The sequence below is a fragment of the Schistocerca cancellata genome, chromosome 9 (genome assembly GCF_023864275.1).
Source record: "Schistocerca cancellata isolate TAMUIC-IGC-003103 chromosome 9, iqSchCanc2.1, whole genome shotgun sequence".
Taxonomy (NCBI): Eukaryota; Metazoa; Arthropoda; class Insecta; order Orthoptera; family Acrididae; genus Schistocerca; species Schistocerca cancellata.
Window position 1 is genome coordinate 276,824,226 of NC_064634.1, and position 22,930 is coordinate 276,847,155.

Sequence of the window (22,930 nt, forward strand, 5' to 3'; positions counted from 1 at the left end):
CCAGCTTTACTGTATTACATGGGTGGGGACTCACTCTGCAATATATCCTATGTTTCCTCACCCCCCCCCCCCCCCCCCTGCCTCAACCTTCGCTAGTCCCTGTCCTTCACCTACCTATCCCATACCCTGCTCCCACTCCAGCACTATACTGCCTGTGATTCCACTAGTGCAAACATTAATATTTTTTCTTTTCTCTCTTTTTCGACTCCTCTGCCCCCCCCCCTTTGTCAGACCTCCTGACTGCACCTAGCGGCCCTAACCTGCCCCCATCACATCCCTGAATGCTCCTCGAAGTAACACTACATCTTTCTCCACCCCTACCCTGCTATCCCATTCCCCCCCCCCCCCCTCTACCCCAACCTTCCTTACATCCACCACCCACACAAGACTGATTCTCCATTCTCCAATCAGCTGCAGTTGCTGTCTGCCTTCTGTCCACAGAAGCTGGAGATAATGGTCATGCATGTGAGTTGTGGATGTGTGTGAATTCTACTTCAGAAGATTTTTGAATGCATATCAATCTTTTCGTTGAGCTGTCCATGATTCAGAATCTCCTCTATATGGTGAGCAGCAATGTACCCTTTTCATAGTATTATTGTTATTCCATCCTGGACTTTCCAATGTATCTACCACACACACATACATCTGCTTCACCGTGTAGCCTCCTCAACAAACTCACTGATTCTCACAACTTACTAAAGGCACTGCTCAAAGAACTGCCAACCAGCAAAAGACTATCTAGGGCTTCCTGCTTATGCTTATATGCCCTTTGTGATGTCATCCTTGCTTGCTGAAATAATGGCCACCATTGAAATTTAAAGCTTATTACACATAGACATAATGTACTACAAAACAGACAAAATTACTGTGATTACCTTGCTACCTCTCATGAAAGTATAGACACAATTTTAAACATTTTATCAACAAAGTTAATGACTGCGTACCTACATCCATCCTTGCAATGCAACAAAACTTAACTCCAAATTATAAATATCTATCAAATATTTTAAAATTTTATCTTTGTTCAGGGTCCATGGCTACACCATGTTTTGAGAATGAAAGCATGGTCTAAGTAGGCTGTACTCTTTTTACTTTCTGTGAATCAGGCTGTATTCTTTTTATTTTCCATGCAATTGGTTGTTTCAATCATGGGTCATTTTCAAGCACATATCATAAGCTTCCAGCTTCACTTCATGTTCTAATAAATTGCAGGTACATGTGAACAGAAATACAATACACATGATTGTGATTATTAGCTGACACAAACAGAAAGCTGTCACTTCATGGTATAGGTACAGCTGTTATGATATCAACAGCTGCATCTATACCATGACATGGTAGTTTACTGTTTGAGTCAGCTAATGGACATAATCATGTATACGACTGTATTGTTTTTGTGCCACATACAGAAATATGATGTATACCTGTCCACATGTACCAGCGATGTATTAGAATGTGAAATGAAGCTGGAATCTTAACATATGTGTTCAAAATGACTCATGGTTGAAACTAGCCAACTGCACAGAAAATAAGAATAAAGCCTATTTGGACCATGTTTTCATTCTCAAACCTATCAAATAGCAGACAGTGTTTTCTCGTCCATTATTAGGTAAGGCTGTGGGACATGCATGCTGCTTTCATTTTGGTAATGGCACATTGCATATTAACTTTTAATAAATCTTCTGTAATTCTTTATACATATGCCCGATTTGAAATGTAATTTGTTGAGGTGATTACTGGCTTTCTCAACTTTCTTATGACACACATTATGAGCATATTTCATTGGTAGTTCATTTGTTATTAATTTTATAAACTACAGTAATTAGAAACAATCACAACTTTCACAATTTTAGATCAAGAGTTAAGTTTCAATGATCTCATCTCATTGCCAGGATTTCTTTGGCATCCCTGCTTTGCCTATAACATGTTTGGAAAGTTCGTAATATACACTCCTGGAAACTGAAATAAGAACACCGTGAATTCATTGTCCCAGGAAGGTGAAACTTTATTGACATATTCCTGGGGTCAGATACATCACATGATCACACTGACAGAACCACAGGCACATAGACACAGGCAACAGAGCATGCACAATGTCGGCACTAGTACAGTGTATATCCACCTTTCGTAGCAATGCAGGCTGCTATTCTCCCATGGAGACGATCGTAGAGATGCTGGATGTAGTCCTGTGGAACGGCTTGCCATGCCATTTCCACCTGGCGCCTCAGTTGGACCAGCGTTCGTGCTGGACGTGCAGACCGCGTGAGACGACGCTTCATCCAGTCCCAAACATGCTCAATGGGGGACAGATCCGGAGATCTTGCAGGCCAGGGTAGTTGACTTACACCTTCTAGAGCACGTTGGGTGGCACGGGATACATGCGGACGTGCATTGTCCTGTTGGAACAGCAAGTTCCCTTGCCGGTCTAGGAATGGTAGAACGATGGGTTCGATGACGGTTTGGATGTACCGTGCACTATTCAGTGTCCCCTCGACGATCACCAGTGGTGTACGGCCAGTGTAGGAGATCGCTCCCCACACCATGATGCCGGGTGTTGGCCCTGTGTGCCTCGGTCGTATGCAGTCCTGATTGTGGCGCTCACCTGCATGGCGCCAAACACGCATACGACCATCATTGGCACCAAGGCAGAAGCGACTCTCATCGCTGAAGACGACACGTCTCCATTCGTCCCTCCATTCACGCCTGTCGCGACACCACTGGAGGCGGGCTGCACGATGTTGGGGCGTGAGCGGAAGACGGCCTAACGGTGTGCGGGACCGTAGCCCAGCTTCATGGAGACGGTTGCGAATGGTCCTCGCCGATACCCCAGGAGCAACAGTGTCCCTAATTTGCTGGGAAGTGGCGGTGCGATCCCCTACGGCACTGAGTAGGATCCTACGGTCTTGGCGTGCATCCGTGCGTCGCTGTGGTCCGGTCCCAGGTCGACGGGCACGTGCACCTTCCGCCGACCACTGGCGACAACATCGATGTACTGTGGAGACCTCACGCCCCACGTGTTGAGCAATTCGGCGGTACGTCCACCCGGCCTCCCGCATGCCCACTATACGCCCTCGCTCAAAGTCCGTCAACTGCACATGCGGTTCACGTCCACGCTGTCGCGGCATGCTACCAGTGTTAAAGACTGCGATGGAGCTCCGTATGCCACGGCAAACTGGCTGACACTGACGGCGGCGGTGCACAAATGCTGCGCAGCTAGCGCCATTCGACGGCCAACACCGCGGTTCCTGGTGTGTCCGCTGTGCCGTGCGTGTGATCATTGCTTGTACAGCCCTCTCGCAGTGTCCGGAGCAAGTATGGTGGGTCTGACACACCGGTGGCAATGTGTTCTTTTTTCCATTTCCAGGAGTGTATTTTCATTCAAATATATTGATTTCCATCTTTGTTTTGTCCTTTTTTCTACCTTTGTCTCAAATCTAACTTTCTCAGCCAGCAGGTATGCTATATGGACATGGGAAAACCTGTTATCCTGTTGCTTAGCCATCACTGCTGCCTGAATGCTTTGCATTTCTGTCTATCGCCGCTTGCCTTGGTTGACTGGATACATGAGCCACCAAACATTCTTCACCTTCTCTCACTTGTGAGCTGGCATCATAATGACACACCTTTCCTCCATGAGGATGGGCTATTAATCCCCACCTCTTAAATGTGTTTATCAGCAATAATGGAAATGACCTCCTGAATATAAGAACTGTAAAATTTATTTATTCACATTTTTATTTATGTTTCTACTATATTTGACCATTTTTGGAATTGTATGTCATTTTTGGAGACATGAGGTAATGACAAATAAAATTTCAAAATTTTTTCAGAGACTATAATCTGGTATATACCTGGGAACTGTCAACAATATGCTGACCACGTAGAGAATTTGTGAAACTGACTCCCAGCTCTGATGAGAAGGAATGCATTGGCGACAACGTCCCTGAAGATAGTAACAAGGAGCGCACAACAGAACTAAGTTCACTGAAGACAACAGCTGAATTATGGCACCAAATATCCAAATTGCACTGCCACAGTGATCCAGCACGCAAGTCAGCTTCATTCTACAAAGACAATGCAACAGACAAAAAATTATTATCAGCTAGAGATAAGAATGAATTATATGAAAGTTCCATAAGTTACATAAACTTACTTTAACCAATGTATCATAATTTCAATAGCTGTAATCATTCTCACTTCAAATAGTCTATTTCCTACTATCTAAATTTTCTCAAGACAATTCCACTGATTTTAATTTATTTCAGCACTCAGAATGTAATTTTTGTTTTGTTTTTGGGGGAGGACATAACAGTCAGTAATTTAACATGGAAGGAAGGAAGGATGATTATGGTTTAACATCCTGTCAATGTTGAGGTCATTAGTAATGCTGCACAAGCTTGGGATGTTTCAAGGATGAGGAAGGAGATTGGTTGTGCCCTTTCAAAGGAAACATTCCAGCATTTAAGTGGATTAATTGAGAGAAATTGTGGAAAACCTACCTCTACATGGCTGGATGCAGATTTGAACTATTGCCCTCCTGAATGCAACTCCAGTGTGCTAACATCTGCACCACCTTACTTGCTGATTAAAGATGGAATACAAACTTGAGTGAAACTAGAAACCTTACTGCAAACGAAGTACCTTCATCTCTTGTGTATGTGAGGAAGTCAAGTTGGTATGATGCGGACATTCTATGAGATGTGGCCTACTTTGAGTGTCTGAGTGAGAAGATTAACATGTTAAAAGAGGGCAAGGACATACCCTCTCCAATAGAAGCTAGTCTTGTAGAACACTGGGATATTCAAATGAACCTTTGGAAAAGAACGAACCACATGGTCTTAACTGACATCAGGTACGTGAAACTACTGACAATATTAGTGTAGTGTACAGCAGTAGTCACTAATGTTTAAGAATATACTTCATAACTTTAAATGAGATCTTGAATTTTCTCCTGCAGGCTGAAGTCTACAGAATACAATTTGGGACCATACAAGAACACTGCATATATTGATTATGTGTTTATTGTATGATGGATTTACAACATCTGGGTAGTTAGAAATGAACTTACCAGACCCTTTGGCATTCTTTGATGCTTATCTCTTGTCAGGACAAAATCATAATCCTCCAAATGCTTAAGATTTTCACCATAAACAAACTGAAGAACACGAACAACACTTTCAAGCAACTGACGAGTGTTTGGAGAAAATGATATTGGAATTTTTTTGTTGTTTCTCTGTCTCCTCTCTTTCCTTTCTTCTCTCCTTTGTCGTATTTCTTCTACTATCTCACCGAGCTGATTCTGTAATGGAATTTGTAAGTCTTCCTTTTTTATTCTGTTTCACACACATCAACTCAGATAATATTTTTCAAACATTTGAAATAGCAGTTTTTTCTATTTTTTAATGTGTGTCAGAAGAATGGTAATTTGACCTGAACACAGTCGAAACTTTTCAAGTTGGTCTTCAGTATATACCATATCTACAAAATCATTTTGCTCCACTGGGATTACGATATTTTAAATGACTTGTTTCTGCATTTTGTTTTTACATCACTCTATTCTAAGTGCATATGATTCACTTTTGTATTAAAAGGAAAATTCACTTGAGAAAACTTTAAAATTATGACATATTATTGATCAGTACTTACTAACCTACAAGATGCAAAATTCTTAGTACTGTAACACAGAAACAATAAAATTAGAAGAAGCTATCCTAGCTTTTGAAACTATTTGTTCCCATGTCAAGGAGGAAAGAAAGATACGTTAGAGTTGAGAAAGTTTAAAAAAGAAGAGCATGTCTGTCAGACCATAGGATGAGAGGGCTCCGTCTGCTGTAAGGTGAAGTTTATAAACACATATAATTAATAATCAGGAAAATTTGCAGACATGACCATCAGAACACATTAATGTAAATTAACAGCTGAATCATGTTGCTACATGTACCCTACCCTTCTCAATAAATATATGTCATAAACTTGTGTCCATACATTTCAAGCACTTGGGACAGTTTTTAAAGTTTCTCATGAAAAGAAGCAGTCATATGAGCAATGCAGGCACTCAACTTTCTCTTTGATTGCATTGACTGATGAATAATTTCATGGTTATGTTGCAGTGTAAAGTTGACATGTAAGAAAACTACAATTTTCTATTTATAAGTTTTAGTCATCAGAAAAAAGGTATAAACAGAAGTTACAACTATTTTAAAAACAGATAAAACTTTTTAAAAGTTCACTTCAATATAAATAAGGCAAGTACGATGCCGTATAAACTTTTCTACACTAAGCAGTGCCATACCTTAAGTTGTATAATTCTCTGCTCATCTATTTTATGCAGGCCCAGACTAGCAATAGCTTTTGCTCCAGGAAGAATTAGTGTCTCCTTCCCCGCATCATCTCTTTGACCCAATGTCTGTGATGTGAACCAGGTGTGGAAGCTGTTTAAAAATTCCGCCTGAAAACAGGAAACATATACACAATGGTACCTGTATATGACACAGTCTGAGGGCAGAAGGGGGGAGGAGGGAGGGGTGATGAGGGAGTGGGGAGGAGTGGGGGGGGGGGGGGGGAGGGAAAATGGCCAATATATGCTTTCATTCACATGTATTGCACTAGTGCACTTGAAAGCCTCTCTCTTGTCTAATTCAATATAAATCTATATTTCAGAATGTATGTTCCATGACAAACTTTCCATTATCCTCAATTTTTCACAAGAAACATGCATTTTATCAGGTTTATTAAACAAGAAAGTAAACATACACTTTTCTTAAGGTTTGTTCTACATTTATTTTTAACAAATTTCTTTCCCTTTGCTTCTCCGTTTTCATTCTCCAGTCTGACACACTCTAATATTTTCTTTTGTATATAAAAGTAATGATATACTTTTCCTTGATTCGCCAGGTCTCATATTTTTCTCATCCCCTTATTTTATCTAACAATCCTGTGAAATACTGAGATTTCTTTTGAGTTTAACTGTATTTTTTACCTATAAGTATAAAGCTCTGGCAACTCGTCCTGGAAACTGAATCGCAACTGTTATTAAATTAGTAAATCTGACTCATTTCTGTCTTGTCTTTCTCATGATTTAGGATTTGGAGTAATCCAGACCACCATCCAGTGGTATGGCTACAGACACTCTCACACTGCTACTGTCACTGCTACTACTACTTTTAAATAACTTTTGACTGGGGATATGGCAAGTAAAGGAAATCCAGAAATTAGGTACTGTATTGAAGTGTTGGGCTGTGAGCAAAAAATGACCCTCTACTCTAGATTAGGAGACACATGAATCTGACAGAAAGAATTAGAACAGTCAATAAGCTAACTGCAAAGTTTAAAATTTCAAACTACTAACAATACTGAGCTGCAGGAAACTAACAGATCAAGGATGAGAGTTGAGATAGTAAAAATGCACAGTATGCAGATGCAAATAAAATATACAGAAACATGAGAAGCAAAAGTCAATAGGTGTAGAATTTACCAGTAATTCGTTTGTCAGCATAAGGAAGTGCTGTGATTGTGAATAATAAATACTAAACTTTTCTTAATTATAACAAAGATGATCCAATTGCTATTATTTATTATTATTATTAATTTTTAATGATTTTAAAAAATACTTAGCATTCCATTACTGAATAAGTGTCTGTATTAATTCCATGGTTTTATTTCACTAGTACATGACAGGAGCTGCTACTAGCTGTCACAGCTGGCATAAGAGCAAGAAATCAAATGCAAGTGGATGAGAATGATTATGAGACTTTACTTGCAGAAAACAAAGCCTACCAGTGGAGTATAAAGTGGATTGTTTACAGCACATGCAGAACAGTCTTTCTTGGCCTTTATAACAGACAGCATATTGAAAGATGCACTTCCAGCTTCCCTTGTTATATCTTCTATATTATGAGCTTCATCTAGGATTACTATTTCTCCTTTCAGATTTAGCTGCATCTGAAAAGTAAAATGCAAGTCAGTTATATTTAGTTCACTATTTGTTTTCTAGTTGCACTAAATCACAATGATAAAAAAGAGGAGACAGTATTATAAAGATCAAATATTTCCGTAAGTGTTACCGTCCAGTCCACTAAGATTTCTCTTTCGAATAATACACTTATTTTACATAAACTATATTTTCAAAAGCAGTGTACCAAAAATTTTTTGCAGTAAACTTTTATTTATAGTAATTCTCAAATGTTTAGAAGACACCCCTAGACAATTTCAGTTATTGTAGTATTAATGTCCCACATTAGTGTCTGCTGTACACAAAATCTTGTCTTTCAGCAAGCACACTTACCACTTTCATCATTGTCTGAAATTTATACCTGCTCCACTGTTCCTACTGATATTTCATAACATTTCTTGCTGATGAAGTACAGCAACTTCTGAATGAACATCTAGATAGCAAATCATTATCAAATCAATGAATTTTATTTAGATTTACAATTGCTTCATATCTGTGGACCAATTGTTTAAACAGTTCAAGAGTGCAACTCTTTTAGCTTCAGTAGTAGTAATTTCTGTTTTGTCTCAAATTCACATTTGATGAAGGGCTGTCTGTATCTTATGATGGACTGAAATATTTTTGGTAAGATTCTGCTAAAAATGTTGTCTGTTGCATCAGAAGTTCTTAATTACAATATTTATATGCTCCTCCTCCAGATTTGATAATATTTCCTTTGAGGGCTGTCTAACACCATACTTTTGTTTATGTCAAACTTATCAATAGTCACAGACTGTTATTTGCAATCTTATTTTAATTATGTAAGTCAGGCTTGCATTTCCATATTTATGTCAATCTATATTTTCCACTACTACACTAACTTCACATTTCGTGCATTTCTGCCTTACTGATAGTGCACAGTGCTCTTCAGCTTAATGATAAATCACAGAAACATCATACATTTGCACGATTGCATTTTCTACTTAATTTTTCGCAATTTGAAGAGACGAAAGTATCCACTCTTCCATCTGCATTTCTACCAGCTCTAAATTGCTCATAATTTATTTTATTTCTTCTTATGCTCAAATAAAAGGATGATGAGAAATTTTACTCACCCAATATTTAAAATCCCAGCTCCAAAGTGATTATTAATTACACTAAAAATATTTTCCTGAAGAATGCAACTTCTTATGCTATATTATATTATTACAATTTAATTGGTATTACTTACTGAATCTCTTACAGCAGGCTCAAGCAGATAGTTATATGGGCAGATAATAAGGTCTGCTGTAGTAATTAAGGAACGTGATGCAAAGTAAGGGCAAGCATTTTTTTTGCGCCCTATATCAACAAGATCTTCTATATCCATTGGTGTTGGGCAACCTAGACGGCTGAGATTATCATGCGTCTTTATTATGCCTACATTGTCACAATAGGAACAGCCAGTACCCTGAAAAAAAAAATAATAATATTGCATAGACATGACTATATGATGAGTACAAAAAAAGAGTTAAAACTACAAATCCATAGGTCTAGAGATTGTTAGAATTTTTTCTGCCAGTTGATGTACGTTTAACATTAAGAAATGCTTTGTATATGTGAGAAATAGAGTTCCACTGTGGTTAGGGTGCTACGTATATCTATAGGTTGGCCCTATAACTGGCTCGGTAAGTCACTTGCATGTTGAATGAAGCCTGAATGAAGCTAAGTGTGAATTCGGTTCAGAATCAATTTTTTAATACTTGGCTCCATTTAAACTGATGCATATTTTACTCATTCCAAATCATGAAGGTTTTCCTTAGACACATGATAATTTTTGAACATTTTAAAACATTTTTCTGTGTTTAAAGTAACTTGTTGAACATTTCACAACATTTTTACTGAATTTTTTGTTGTGAACTGTATGAAGTTCATGATCTGTGGAAAACAGGTATGTAGGCATTTGGTATAATGTTCTTTGTGGTGAAGAAAGAAAATACATGGCAGTGCAACAAGCAAGGGCTTAGCAGGAATTCTGTTTAATTGCAGCCCAGCTTATAGAAGCACTTGGGCTACATAGATGAAACAATCTGTGCATATTACAATGATCAACATTGCGTCCAACCTCATCAACATCAGAAATAAGAAATTAATTGCCTTTGGTACTTACCATAGCGCCATTAACCTTCACTGATTCCTCTTCTAGCAGTTGGCGACAGAGTTCAGTTTTGCTTTGGAATTGTTTATCATCAGCTGCTTCATGAATGCAAAACTGTTCACGACTAGCCAGGACACACATCCTGAAAAAATTATGAGAAACTGTGGTTTCATGTAATGATACAAGTCATTGATGTTTTTATTACTGCATAACACATGGTGCATCTTCACTGCACAAATAAAAAACACATGAGAAGGTAACACACTTAGTAAGAGCATTTTCAACTGTAGATACCTAAAGAGTTTGCAATACTACATTTTTCATTTAACATACTACATAGTATTTATAAAGTGGCCAGACAGGAATCCAGATATGTCTAGTGTCTTCATCACTGCTCCATCTCACTCAATGTATGTACAAGATTTTCATACTGGCTGTGCTTTTAAGTCACAAATATCAAACAAGAGGTAGGCTACAAATAGTTCATAACTGAAGAAGGTTTACACATTATACAGACAGTATGCTATGCTATCTTACCTCACATCCCTATATGCTGTTTTGCGCAGCTCAGAAACGACATGTTTTATTTGCATGTGTGTTCTGGTTCCATAGAAGATTTTGGGACACTTCATACTAGACCTGGAATTATAAAATTCAGTAACTGATTTAATGCAAGGAATCCTAAAGCAACAGTGTCTAATAGAATTAAGGGTGCAAAACAGTACCATTTTACAAAAATTGATAATATGAGGTGCTATCCAAAATTTTCAGGACTGGTGCTGCCATCTGTTGAAAACCTTACCTTGGACTAATGGTCACCATCACGATTTCTGGAAGTCCTGTTCCTTGAAGGAGTTTACCACCACCAGGTATGCTTTTTGAATCCTCTCTAGTGTGTTGAACTGATGGCCTTTCAACTTGAGTTTCAGTTTTGGGAATAGTGTGAAGTTGCAAGGTGCCAAATCTGGCAAACACGGTGGGTGGGGTACAAGTGCCATGTTGTTTTTTGCCAGAAAGGTCCCAGTGAGCACGGATGTGTGACAGGGTGCATTGTCGTGATGTAGCAGCCAGTTCCCTTGACATCGAAGTTCGGGCCATTGTCGCCGCATGTTTTCATAGAGCCATCGCAAAACGTCACAGTAGTATGCGGAATTCACTGTTTGGTTGGGTGGGACAAATTCTTTGTCCACAATGCTCTTCACTTTGCTCTTGTCTCGCTTTTTTGGGTCCTGGAGAGCCCGGGCATTTTCACCGGGATGATTGTTGCTTTGTCTCTGGGTCATAACTGTAAATCCAGCTCTCATCACCGGTGATAACCTGTGACAAGAAGGTTGGATCATCAGATGCGGTCTGACGAAGGTCTGTGCACACTTCAACATACTGTGGCTTCTGATCAGCAGTCAAGATCCTTGGCACAAATTTTGCGGTGACACGATAGATGCTCAATTTATCAGTCAACATTCGTTGACATGTCCCATAGCCAATACCGATTTCATCTGCAACATCTTGAATGGTTCGATATCGATCCGCACAAACAAATTGTTGAAGTTTGGCAACAATGTCTGGTGTTGTGCGGCTAACAGGCCTTCCAGTGTGAGCATCATCTTCGACGTCTGTACGGCTGGCCCTGAACCGAGCATGCCACTCAAACACAGCGTACGGCTCATGCTCTGTTCCCCAAACACTTGTTTAATCATTGCAAGGGTCTCCGTAGCACTTTTCCCGAGATTCACACAGAATTTGATACACAAGCGCTGTTCTGTTCGCAGACCCATCTTAAAATCGCCACACACCAAACACAGAGTATGACGGGAATCACTGTGGACACGCAACATCTACTCCCAGCTGAATGCCACTACTCCTACTTTCCAGATGGCAGCACCAGACCCGAAAATTTTGGATTCCACCTCATAATGGAATGCATGAATAAAATGAATGCTATAAAATGGGGTAAATAGAAATGAAACATCCAAGAAAGTTCTCTGGTATTGTGTTGGTACACAAACGGGAATATAATTCAAACAATTAAAAGATTTGTTTGTCTAGGTTGGTAGTGAACCAGTCTAATGGGGAAGTAAGGAATTTCAAAGTTAATGTTATTGTCAGTTGATGTTTTATTCACTCTATAACAAAAATTGGATGTACCATTGAATTTGCTTACTTCAAACTTATAAATAAGGTGTCAGTATAAATTGTGTTGTTTTAATTTAAGTACACGGCAAGTAAATTTGCATCCCATTTCATTAACCAAAAGTAACTTTTAAAGTATTCTTTAATCTGACTTGTGTTTCAGCTAATTGAAAATGTAGGATTCTGCTTTTGGAATTTGTGGGGTGAACAGAAACAGTGACTGCCAGTGTTTCTTCAGAGGAATACCCAGAATTTGACAGAAATGAAGAACCATCTGGCACTTTTCTCAGCCGAGGAGATTATGTTGTCATTAAAGTATATGAAAACGCAAGCAGTCATTTGGATTGTATGCATGTAGAATTTATTATTTGGATGGCAAAGGTTACGTTTATATCTTTTTGAAAGAAAAACAAAGCTGATTAAAACATAAAGAGCCATTTTTTAGTCAAGGGGATGTTGCTCGAAAGCTCTTCCTTAGTTCTTGTGGTATGACTTGTAGGTTCAAAGGCACTGTTTTTGAGCATGATGTCAGTGACTTAATGTATAGTTTTTATTTCTTTATGTTATAAAAAATTGAGCTCCACTATCTTATAAATCTGATTTTCATATTTCTTTTCAAAACTATCAGTTTTTTCTTTTAAAGTTGAAAACTGTCTCTATTCAACCCATTTTACAGTAACAGACAGAAAAAGTTATTATAATGTAACAAAAAAAGTAGAAGAATGTTGGGTCTTTTCCTAAGCAAAAGTAGAAAATCTGACAAACAGCCATCAAAGCACACAGAGAGGTAGAACTGGTTATCACATAAGAAAGAGCAAATAGGCATCATTTCAAACAATAAACTTTAGAAAATTCTGATGGTCAACAATGTACAGAAGACACCTTTGTTAGTAATATGTAATCTGAACTTGATTAAATCTTGACACTAGTATCATGAGAACAAATTTGTTTCATTGCATTATTATAACGTCTCACTTGGTGTATAATTCAAAATATAATTTGCATTTTATTTCATTGTATTTTCCCAAACCGCATCGTAATTTTTTTCTGCCCTGAGGCGATATCTCTTCAAATAGTATGGTACTTTATAGTAACTTCTTTTCACTATATACATTTCGTCTTGACATACATGTTAAGTGCATTTATTTTCATCAGTGACATCAGATGAAACAAACCAATATAAATAAAAAGTGCAAATTTTCAGATACAAAGAACTACGATGTAATCTAAAAGCTCAAAACTCCTATGACCAGGGAAAGGGTGGGAAGCTGGATCTAAATTATGTTTTAGTAACATTGGTTGCCATTTTTTACAGAAGACAAAACTTTACAACAATATTGCAACTTCAGCTCATATAAAAATTAATAAAATATCTGTCCTTCCCCCTCCCAAAGGAAATACAGGAACATAATAATTCAAAAGTCTATCTACTCCTGCTGTTTGAGTATCTCACAACAATCACCATGTCTTCTGATAATCTACAATGTGATAAAGTTACATCTGTAATTTATACAAAATTATTTATAATACATTACTGTTTTAAACATATAGCTATATTGAGGCACCTATGAGTACATATGTACTCGTAAGTTATTACTGCTGTCTGAGTATCTTTCTACAGTGACAATGTCTTCTGATAAACTACAATATGATAAACTGTAGATTGACGGCTGCATGTGCAAGTCTCAGTTATGATTCCAAAGGTCTAGGAAAGGAACACTGGAAGATTATGGTTTAATGGCCCATCAACAATGAAGTATTTAGAGGTGGAGTACAAGCTCATGTTGGGAAGATGGAATGTCCCTTAATCGATTTAGGAAAATCATTAAAAACCTAGATCTGCATGGCTGGACAGGTATTTGAACCACTGATCCCTGAATACAAGCCCAGTACCTTAACCAATGCACTGTCTCACTCGGTCAAGGGTCACATTCAATGATAAGTTGGTTCTAACATTTTTTCCCCAGCTATTGATAGCATGTACACATCTTGCAAATCTTTGTGTTTGCAAAAAGAGATCACGTTGCGTTGTTACATGCAGAAACTGAAAATAATATAACAATATTGTGCAGTCTCTCTTAAATGGAATTTTATAAAATTTCACCCGCCAAAGTTAATGATCAAACTTTATACTTTAGAAGCTTAATGATGAGCATTTGTTTTGTTTCATATATCTGCTCATAAAATAAAAGAAGTTCATTTGTCTTTGTTCTCCCAGATTATGGAAAATATAGGTATTGCCTTGCTTCATTTTCACCTTCTGAGTACTTTACGACTACTATTACTGCTATTGCTATTAGTCTGTTGTATCCTGACACAGGCATTGGTATTTCATTAAGTTAGTACATGTCGTTCAGGCTTCTGTGGCCACTTGTTGACATATTGCCTGTTGGCTTCTGTCTCAGAATCTTCAGACGACATTTTCACAATGACTTTTTTTGATGATTTGGCTGTACATGTATTTGGCATTGTCAAGGATAGCACATAATGCGCTTGAACAACAGAATAGTTTTGTTTACGCATGTTTCACTCAAAGGGATATAAATGAGAACAACATGCAATCAGTAAATAAATTATTTTTGACAGTTCACCATGAATGGAATTTTGACAAAGACGATGAAGGTTTATACAAAGTCTATGTCTTCATTTTCAGCAATTAAGAAATGGTGTAGTTGGTACAAATGTGACTGTATTCACACTGCAGATACTCAACATCACTGATCTTTCAAAACTGCAAGCAAAATAAAACATAAATTATGATTTTGTTGACGTATGGAATTCAGTAGCTCCAGAAAATTTCATCAACGAAAAAAACATCAGTCTACACCTGCACAAGAAAAATTTTGTTTGCTTAACTTCACTGGTTTGGTACTTTAAACTGTCATCTTCAGAAGTGAAATAGGCTCAGATCATTGGTAAGCCCACTACAAAAATAATGGTTTGGAAAATTATACATATATAAAGCAAGTACATAGGAAACAAATGTTCAAAGATTGAACAGCAGAAGGTGGTTTGTTAAAGCAAATGTGAAATGTTAAGCTTGAGAGCCACAAGATATCTTTGTTATGAAATGAATGAAATAGAGGGACATCACTAAAAATATATACAGGGTGTTTCAAAAATGACCGGTATATTTGAAACGGCAATAAAAACTAAACGAGCAGCGATAGAAATACACCGTTTGTTGCAATATGCTTGGGACAACAGTACATTTTCAGGCAGACAAACTTTCGAAATTACAGTAGTTACAATTGTCAACAACAGATGGCGCTGCGGTCTGGGAAACTCTATAGTACAATATTTTCCACATATCCACCATGCGTAGCAATAATATGGCGTAGTCTCTGAATGAAATTACCCGAAACTTTTGACAACGTGTCTGGCGGAATGGCTTCACATGCAGATGAGATGTACTGCTTCAGCTGTTCAATTGTTTGTGGATTCTGGCGGTACACCTGGTCTTTCAAGTGTCCCCACAGAAAGAAGTCACAGGGGTTCATGTCTGGCGAAGAGGGAGGCCAATCCACGCCGCCTCCTGTATGTTTCGGATAGCCCAAAGCAATCACACGATCATCGAAATATTCATTCAGGAAATTAAAGACGTCGGCCGTGCGATGTGGCCGGGCACCATCTGGCATAAACCACGAGGTGTTCGCAGTGTCGTCTAAGGCAGTTTGTACCGCCACAAATTCACGAAGAATGTCCAGATAGCGTGATGCAGTAATCGTTTCGGATCTGAAAAATGGGCCAATGATTCCTTTGGAAGAAATGGCGGCCCAGACCAGTACTTTTTGAGGATGCAGGGACGATGGGACTGCAACATGGGGCTTTTCGGTTCCCCATATGCGCCAGTTCTGTTTATTGACGAAGCCGTCCAGGTAAAAATAAGCTTCGTCAGTAAACCAAATGCTGCCCACATGCACATCGCCGTCATCAATCCTGTGCACTATATCGTTAGCGAATGTCTCTCATGCAGCAATGGTAGCGGCACTGAGGGGTTGCCGCATTTGAATTTTGTATGGATAGAGGTGTAAACTCTGGCGCATGAGACGATACGTGGACATTGGCGTCATTTGGACCGCAACACGGCAAACAGAAACCCGAGGCCGCTGTTGGATCACCTGCTGCACTAGCTGCGCGTTGCCCTCTGTGGTTGCCATACGCGGTCGCCCTACCTTTCCAGCACGTTCATCCGTCATGTTCCCAGTCCGTTGAAATTTTTCAAACACATCCTTTATTGTATCGCTTTTTGGTCCTTTGGTTACATTAAACCTTCGTTGAAAACTTCGTCTTGTTGCAACAACACTGTGTTATAGGCGGTGGAATTCCAACACCAGAAAAATCCTCTGTTCTAAGGAATAAACCATGTTGTCCACAGCACATTTGCACGTTGTGAACAGCACACGCTTACAGCAGAAAGACGACGTACAGAATGGCGCACCCACAGACTGCATTGTCTTCTATATCTTTCACATCACATGCAGCGCCATCTGTTGTTGAAAATTTTAACTACTATAATTTCGAAAGTTTGTCCGCCTGAAAATGTACTGTTGTCCCAAGCATATTGCAACAAACGGTGTATTTCTATCGCTGCTCGTTTAGTTTTTATTGCCGTTTCAAATATACCGGTCATTTTTGAAACACCCTGTATGTATGATGAATCGCAAACATGAACTGCCACATTGGAAATCGTACACAGTACATGCAACGTAAGTCAGCCAACACACTGAAGACATGAAGTGCATTGACCATGCTTATCACAAAGTGGGAGTGCCAGTGTATATAAAAACTGCAATTAAATCCACAACAGCTGCAAGACAAGTGTGCACCAAACCTTATAAAATTGTACAAAAAGATTAGCAGTAGCATTTAAACTGACAATAAACCATTGATCAAATGTTAAGCAGACATAAAAAAAATAACATCAGTACTTTGCAAAGAGAGCTAAGCAAAGGAAGGATGGTAAACTGTGATTATCAGTTTATGGTGATGCCATGGACCACTGGAACAGCCACAATACGTTGAACTGTTCAGTATCCTGGAAACAAGGCCAGCCACTGGATGTGCGTCAACAGCAAACACAAGTGAGTGAGTTGCACTCGGGGCTTTGACAGCAGGGAGTGGACTGCCCTGACCCAACAGTGTGTGAGGGGCCCCAGAGTGGGTATACAAAGCTGACTTGGTGTGCAGAGCTGTGCCTGTAACTTATCAGATGCTAAATAAAAGCTACGGTGTGGAAGCTAATACATATTGGTAGGAGTTTTAGCAAGTTTGCATGTGATATTTACATATTAAAAATAAGCAGTAGTCATGGCTAAAATGAGGAGTATTCATGGCTATACTGACAAGACATCGTCAGAAAGTAAAAACTCTATGTTACAAGGAAGCCATTAATACGTATTGGATACAAACAATAATATAAAATTACTTTAAAATCTGTGAGAAAGCCTGCTTTGACTGTGTAGTCAGATACAACACGAGCTGGACATGAAGTAGGTTACTATTAATCATTTAACAGAGAAGCTAGACAATCAAAGAACAGTCTGTTTTTCAATGCAAGTTGGACATTCAGTAAATCTTTTAGAGTTAAAGCAGGTATGTTTACAAATTTCAACTTCTAAAGATTCATTTTGCACCCTTTGTCAGCTATATGCAAACCAAATAAAGGTTTTTCTGTGCAGCTGTCGACTGACCTTCCACCTTTGTTGAGATGAAGGACTTACACAGTATGGTGCTGGATGATAAGTGATTACAGGTGTAGAAACTAATGATATGGTACATATATAAGAAGAAAGGATATGTAATTTTTAAAGCAGGAATTAACTATGAGACAACTTAGGTCGGATAGGGTAAAACAACAACTGGTAAGTCGACCACATAATTTATTATCTTGATACTGCCACTCTCATATTAGGATATGTTTAAACAGATCTGAAGGTGGTCACAACAGACCAAAGTTAATAGTTTGATGACAACTTTTGTGATGATGGACTTGAATTAAAGAAACATATTCTCCTGAATCAACTGGATGAAATGATACATGAAAGAATAAAGATTTCTTGAAATTACTGCAACCACTTGCCTTTTGTTCTGTTCTTCAGTTCTTTCATTTTCCCATTATTTGTTTTTATAACCACCTACCAACTCATCATCAGATGGTACATATTTATTGTTTTGTCCGCAGCAGTGTGGAAGTCGCGTAACTGTGGCAAAATGTGTAAACAGAACATGTAAGCACTGAGTATAATACAGTTATAATCACTGGAAAACATTCATTATGTTTTCCGGAGAGGTGTGTACATGAACATGCAACCAACTGATACTGATTAACAGTAAGAAAGCAACAAAATCTATTGCATAATGTGAATAATTCTTGCCATACTCAGTGCTTACATGTTTTGTTTATACATCTTGCTGCAGCTACATAACTCCCACGCTGCTGCAGACAAACAATAAATAGGTATCATCTGATGATGAATCGCTAAGCAGTTCGAAGCTGGTAATGGGAAAATAAAAGAACTGAAGAACAAAACAAAAGGCAACTGTCTGCAGTAATTTCAAGAAACCTCTATTCATTACAGTTGCAGAGTTCCTCATCCATAATGGATAAAAGTTTACATGAAAGGATGACTGGCTTTCGAAGGACAAAAATCGTTTTCGATCAGGGCAATGATTCTGTCTACTATGGTGATGTACACCAATGGTCTAGGGGCAGCATTTTTGACCAGTAATCAAAATGTCCTTGGCTTAGCATTTGTCTAAATATAGTGGTCTGTGAAGTGAAATGGAAAGATAAAGGTTTTTGGTCACATAAATATTAGGTGCTACAATGAGCAGCAGAAAATTGTATCATGGGAGTGGGATTTGTTATGAACAGGAGGGTAGGGGGGAGAGTGATTTACTGCGAACAGTTCAGTGACAGATTAATCCTCATTAGAATTGATAGCAAAAACAATGTCAACAACAATGGCTGAAGCATACATACTGGCATCACAAGCAAAGAATGATGAGGTAGAGAAAGTATTTGATTGTACTGAATGTGTTAATTCAATATATACAGATAGATGAAAGTATACCAATTTGGGTGACTGGAGCACTGTAGCAGGGGAACAAATAGAATAGTTATTGGAGAATATGGACTTGGCAGTAGGAATGAGAGGAGAAAGTCAGTCTGAATTAGGCTACAGATTTCAGTTAGTAATTGTAAATACACTCTATAGAAGTCACAAGAGAAGAAAGTATACTTGGGAAAGGAATGGAGAGACAGGAAGATTCCAAGCACTGGAGGACTTGTGACCAAAAAAGATAGAAGGAACAGATAACATCCTTTCAGAATTCCTAAAATCAATTGTGGAAGTGGCAACAAAGTGACTATTCAAGTCAGTGTATATCATCAATCTTTCAGAGAAATATCATCCACACAATCTCGAAGACAGCAAGGTCAGGTAAGAATAAGAACTAAAGCAGAGGCAGCTTAACAGCTCATGCATCCAAGTTGCTGACAAGACTACTATACAGAAAAAAGGAAAAGAAAATCAAGGATAAGTTAGATGATCATTTTGACTTTAGGAAAGGTAAAAACACCAGAGAGGCAATTCTGATGTTGCACTTGATAATGGAAGCAAGATGTGAGAAAACTCGAGACATGTTCATTAGATCTGTTGACTTAGAAAAGGCATTCGAGATCGTGAAATTGTGCAAGATATTCAAAACTCTGAAAAAATAGGAGTAAGCTATACGGAAAGATAGGTAATATACAATATGTACAAGAATCAAGAGAGAACAGTAAGTATGGAAGACAAAGAGCGAAGTGCTCAGTTTAGGTACTAGGCCGGCATGCAGTATTTCACCACTACTGTTCAATCTATACATCAAAGAAGCAATGACAGAAATAGAAAGAGAGGTTTAAGAGTGGGATTAGGATTCAGGGGGAAGGGATGCCAATGATAAAATTTGCTAGTGGCACTGCAATCCCCAGTGAAACCAACAAAACATTGCACGATCTGCTGAGTAGAATGAACAGTCTAATGAGTAAAGTTAAACTTCTGCCACCTTGGAAGCAAAATAATACATGGCATATCAAGCAAGGAGGACGTAAAGAGCAGTCTAGCATGGCAAAGAGGGCATTCCTGTCTGAAAGAAGTTTACTTGTGTCAAGCATCAGCTTTAATATCACAACACTGTACGGAAGTGAATTATGGTCTGTAGCGACAGTGGTAAAGAAGAGAATTTAAGATTTTTGGATGTGGTGGTATAGATGCGCGTTGGAAATTAAGTGGAATATTAGATAACGAATGAGGAACTTGTCTGCAGTATCAGTGAAGAAAGAGATGTAGGCAAGAGGGTGACAAGAAGATGGGATAAGATGATAGGACAGATGTTAAGATACCAGGGGATAACTTCCATGGTGCTAGAGGGAGCTGTTGAGGGTAGAAACTCCAAGGGAAGAAAGAGAGTGGAATTGAGGACGTAGGGTACAAGTGCTGCTATGAATGAAGAGGTTGGTACAGGACAATAATTCATGATGGGCAGCATCAGACCCACCAGAAGACTGCACAAAGTGAATTAACCTAAAAGGGGCCTATGACAAAAATTGAGTGCATCCACTTTAAGCAACTTCAGCAATCAGAAATGGTTACTGCACTTAAGAAAACAGTTGATTATTAATGCAATTTCTGACAGCTGCTCCACTTAATGTTTACCTGAACTTTTTCATAGCCTTGAAAGTTTAGACCATGAGCCATGCAAGTAATAACTTAATATTATTATAAGAAGTAACATTGCTACACAAATATAAATTGAAAATTGGCTGGGCAGTGATGTAATTAAGACATTCTGGCTTACCTGGCAGACTGCATTTGCTCCTGCTGCAGAGCATCGAGCTCCCATGGGGGTATTTCCTCTCTGCCACTTTCTTCTCCAGCATCTACCTGAAGTGTAAATCTTGGACCAGGCCCACCCTGTTGATGAACAACAAAGTGACTGACTTGGTTGCCCATCAAAATTTTATAGTCTAACACTTATGTAATTTGTCTTCAGTACTGCAATTGTTTTTCCATGACTTTTCTTTCAAATTTTCATTTTATGAGAACCAAGCCATACATAAATCAGAGCATCATTGCATCTAGTAGTATGTTCTCAATTTCTCACAGTTTGTTCTTGTTCTAAGTAAGGTATCTTAACAACTTTGCTTCACCTACATTGGGAAAATGCATGCTAATTTTCTTCACTGCATTAACACATAGCAGCTACAGTCCACTTATTGTGAGTGTTATCAGATTTCAGATTTTGATACAATGTAGCATTTCATATAATACATAATTTTGACAAACATCTGCAAACAAATTTTAATTACAACAAAAGACATTTGTATCGAAGTTAAATGCTTTTTTGGCACAAAAGTCAACAGATGCTAGGCGTTAGAAGCCTTGGATTTAGGAGTCTATTATGCATATTAAAGAAAATTTAAATCATGTTACTATAACGGAATATGAATGCAGTTGGTCTCGATCAACACTGCCACATTTTCCTTGATGGTAATACAGACAAAGGGTCGCTAATGGAATTGGTCTGTTCAGGAAGAACAAGGTAATCCATGCTGATATGTGGATGAAACCTTTTCCCTTTCAATCACGTTTCTTACATTCGTACTAAGAACATGTTCAAGGATTCCATACCAAAGCGATGTTGTGGATACTGGTCTATAATTTTTCGGATCCCCAGTTAAGTAACTGCGGCTGTTTGCTGATGATGCTGTGGTGTACAGGAAGATGTACTCGTTGAGTGACTGAAGGAGGATACAAGATGACTTAGACAAAATTTTTAGTTGGTGTGATGAGTGGTAGCTAGTACTAAATGTAGAAAAATGTAAATTGATGCAGATGAGTAGGAAAAACAATCCTATAATTTTCGAATACAGTAGCAGTGCAGTGGTGTTTAACACAGATACATCGATTAAATATGCAAAGTGATATGAAATGGAATGAGCACATAGGGAGGGTAGTAGGAAAGGTGCACGGTCGACTTCAGTTTATTGGGAGAATTTTAGGAAATTGTGGTTTATCTGCAAAGGAGACAGTGTGTAGAACGGTGGTGCGATCCATTCTCGAATACTTCTCAAGTGTGTGGGATCTCCACCAAGTCGGATTAAAGGAAGACTTCGAAGCAATTCAGAAAAGTGCTGTTAGATTTGTTACTGGTAGATTCAATCGTGATGTCTGAGTATTATATAGATGCTCTGTGAAGTCAAATGAGAACCATGGAAGGAAAATGACGTTCTCTTCGCGGAACACTACTGAGAAAATTTAGAGAACCGACATTTGAAGCTGACTGCAGAACGATTCTACTGGTGCCAATATACATACATAAGGACCATGAAGATAAGACAAATTAGGGCTCATACGGAGGCATATAGCCAGTCGTTTTCCCTTCGCTCTATGAGTATTTATGAGAGGAACACGAAAGGAAATGACTAGTAGTAGTAGTACAAGGTACCCTCCGCCAGGTACCGTATGGTGGCTTGCAGTGTATGTATGCAGATGCAGTGAAATTTGAAACTTGATGACTTAAATATAACAAATAAACACACAAGATGGTCCACTATATGTTAGCAATGATGTAATGTCAGTAAACATCGCTGTGGCGTTACCTGCACGCTGGGTTGTTGATTCTGAAGCTGAATATCAAAAATGCCTCCTTGACCGAAAAGTGCTGCACCTGGAAACAAAGAAAAA

At 38.5% G+C, this 22,930-nt stretch overlaps 1 protein-coding gene across 1 annotated transcript in view; it reads right to left on the minus strand.

Moving 5' to 3' along the window:
• Positions 1 to 22,930, minus strand: part of LOC126100869 (uncharacterized) — a 547,315-nt gene that overhangs the window by 39,285 nt on the left and 485,100 nt on the right. Inside the window, exons 5-13 of the mRNA XM_049911536.1 lie at positions 22,846 to 22,913; positions 21,042 to 21,157; positions 10,605 to 10,706; positions 10,080 to 10,209; positions 9,162 to 9,380; positions 7,777 to 7,941; positions 6,293 to 6,448; positions 5,069 to 5,299; positions 3,852 to 4,064 (exon numbers count right to left, since the gene is read on the minus strand). Of these exons, the coding sequence (XP_049767493.1) occupies positions 3,852 to 4,064; positions 5,069 to 5,299; positions 6,293 to 6,448; positions 7,777 to 7,941; positions 9,162 to 9,380; positions 10,080 to 10,209; positions 10,605 to 10,706; positions 21,042 to 21,157; positions 22,846 to 22,913 (1,400 nt within the window). The remainder of the gene's footprint in view (positions 1 to 3,851; positions 4,065 to 5,068; positions 5,300 to 6,292; positions 6,449 to 7,776; positions 7,942 to 9,161; positions 9,381 to 10,079; positions 10,210 to 10,604; positions 10,707 to 21,041; positions 21,158 to 22,845; positions 22,914 to 22,930) is intronic.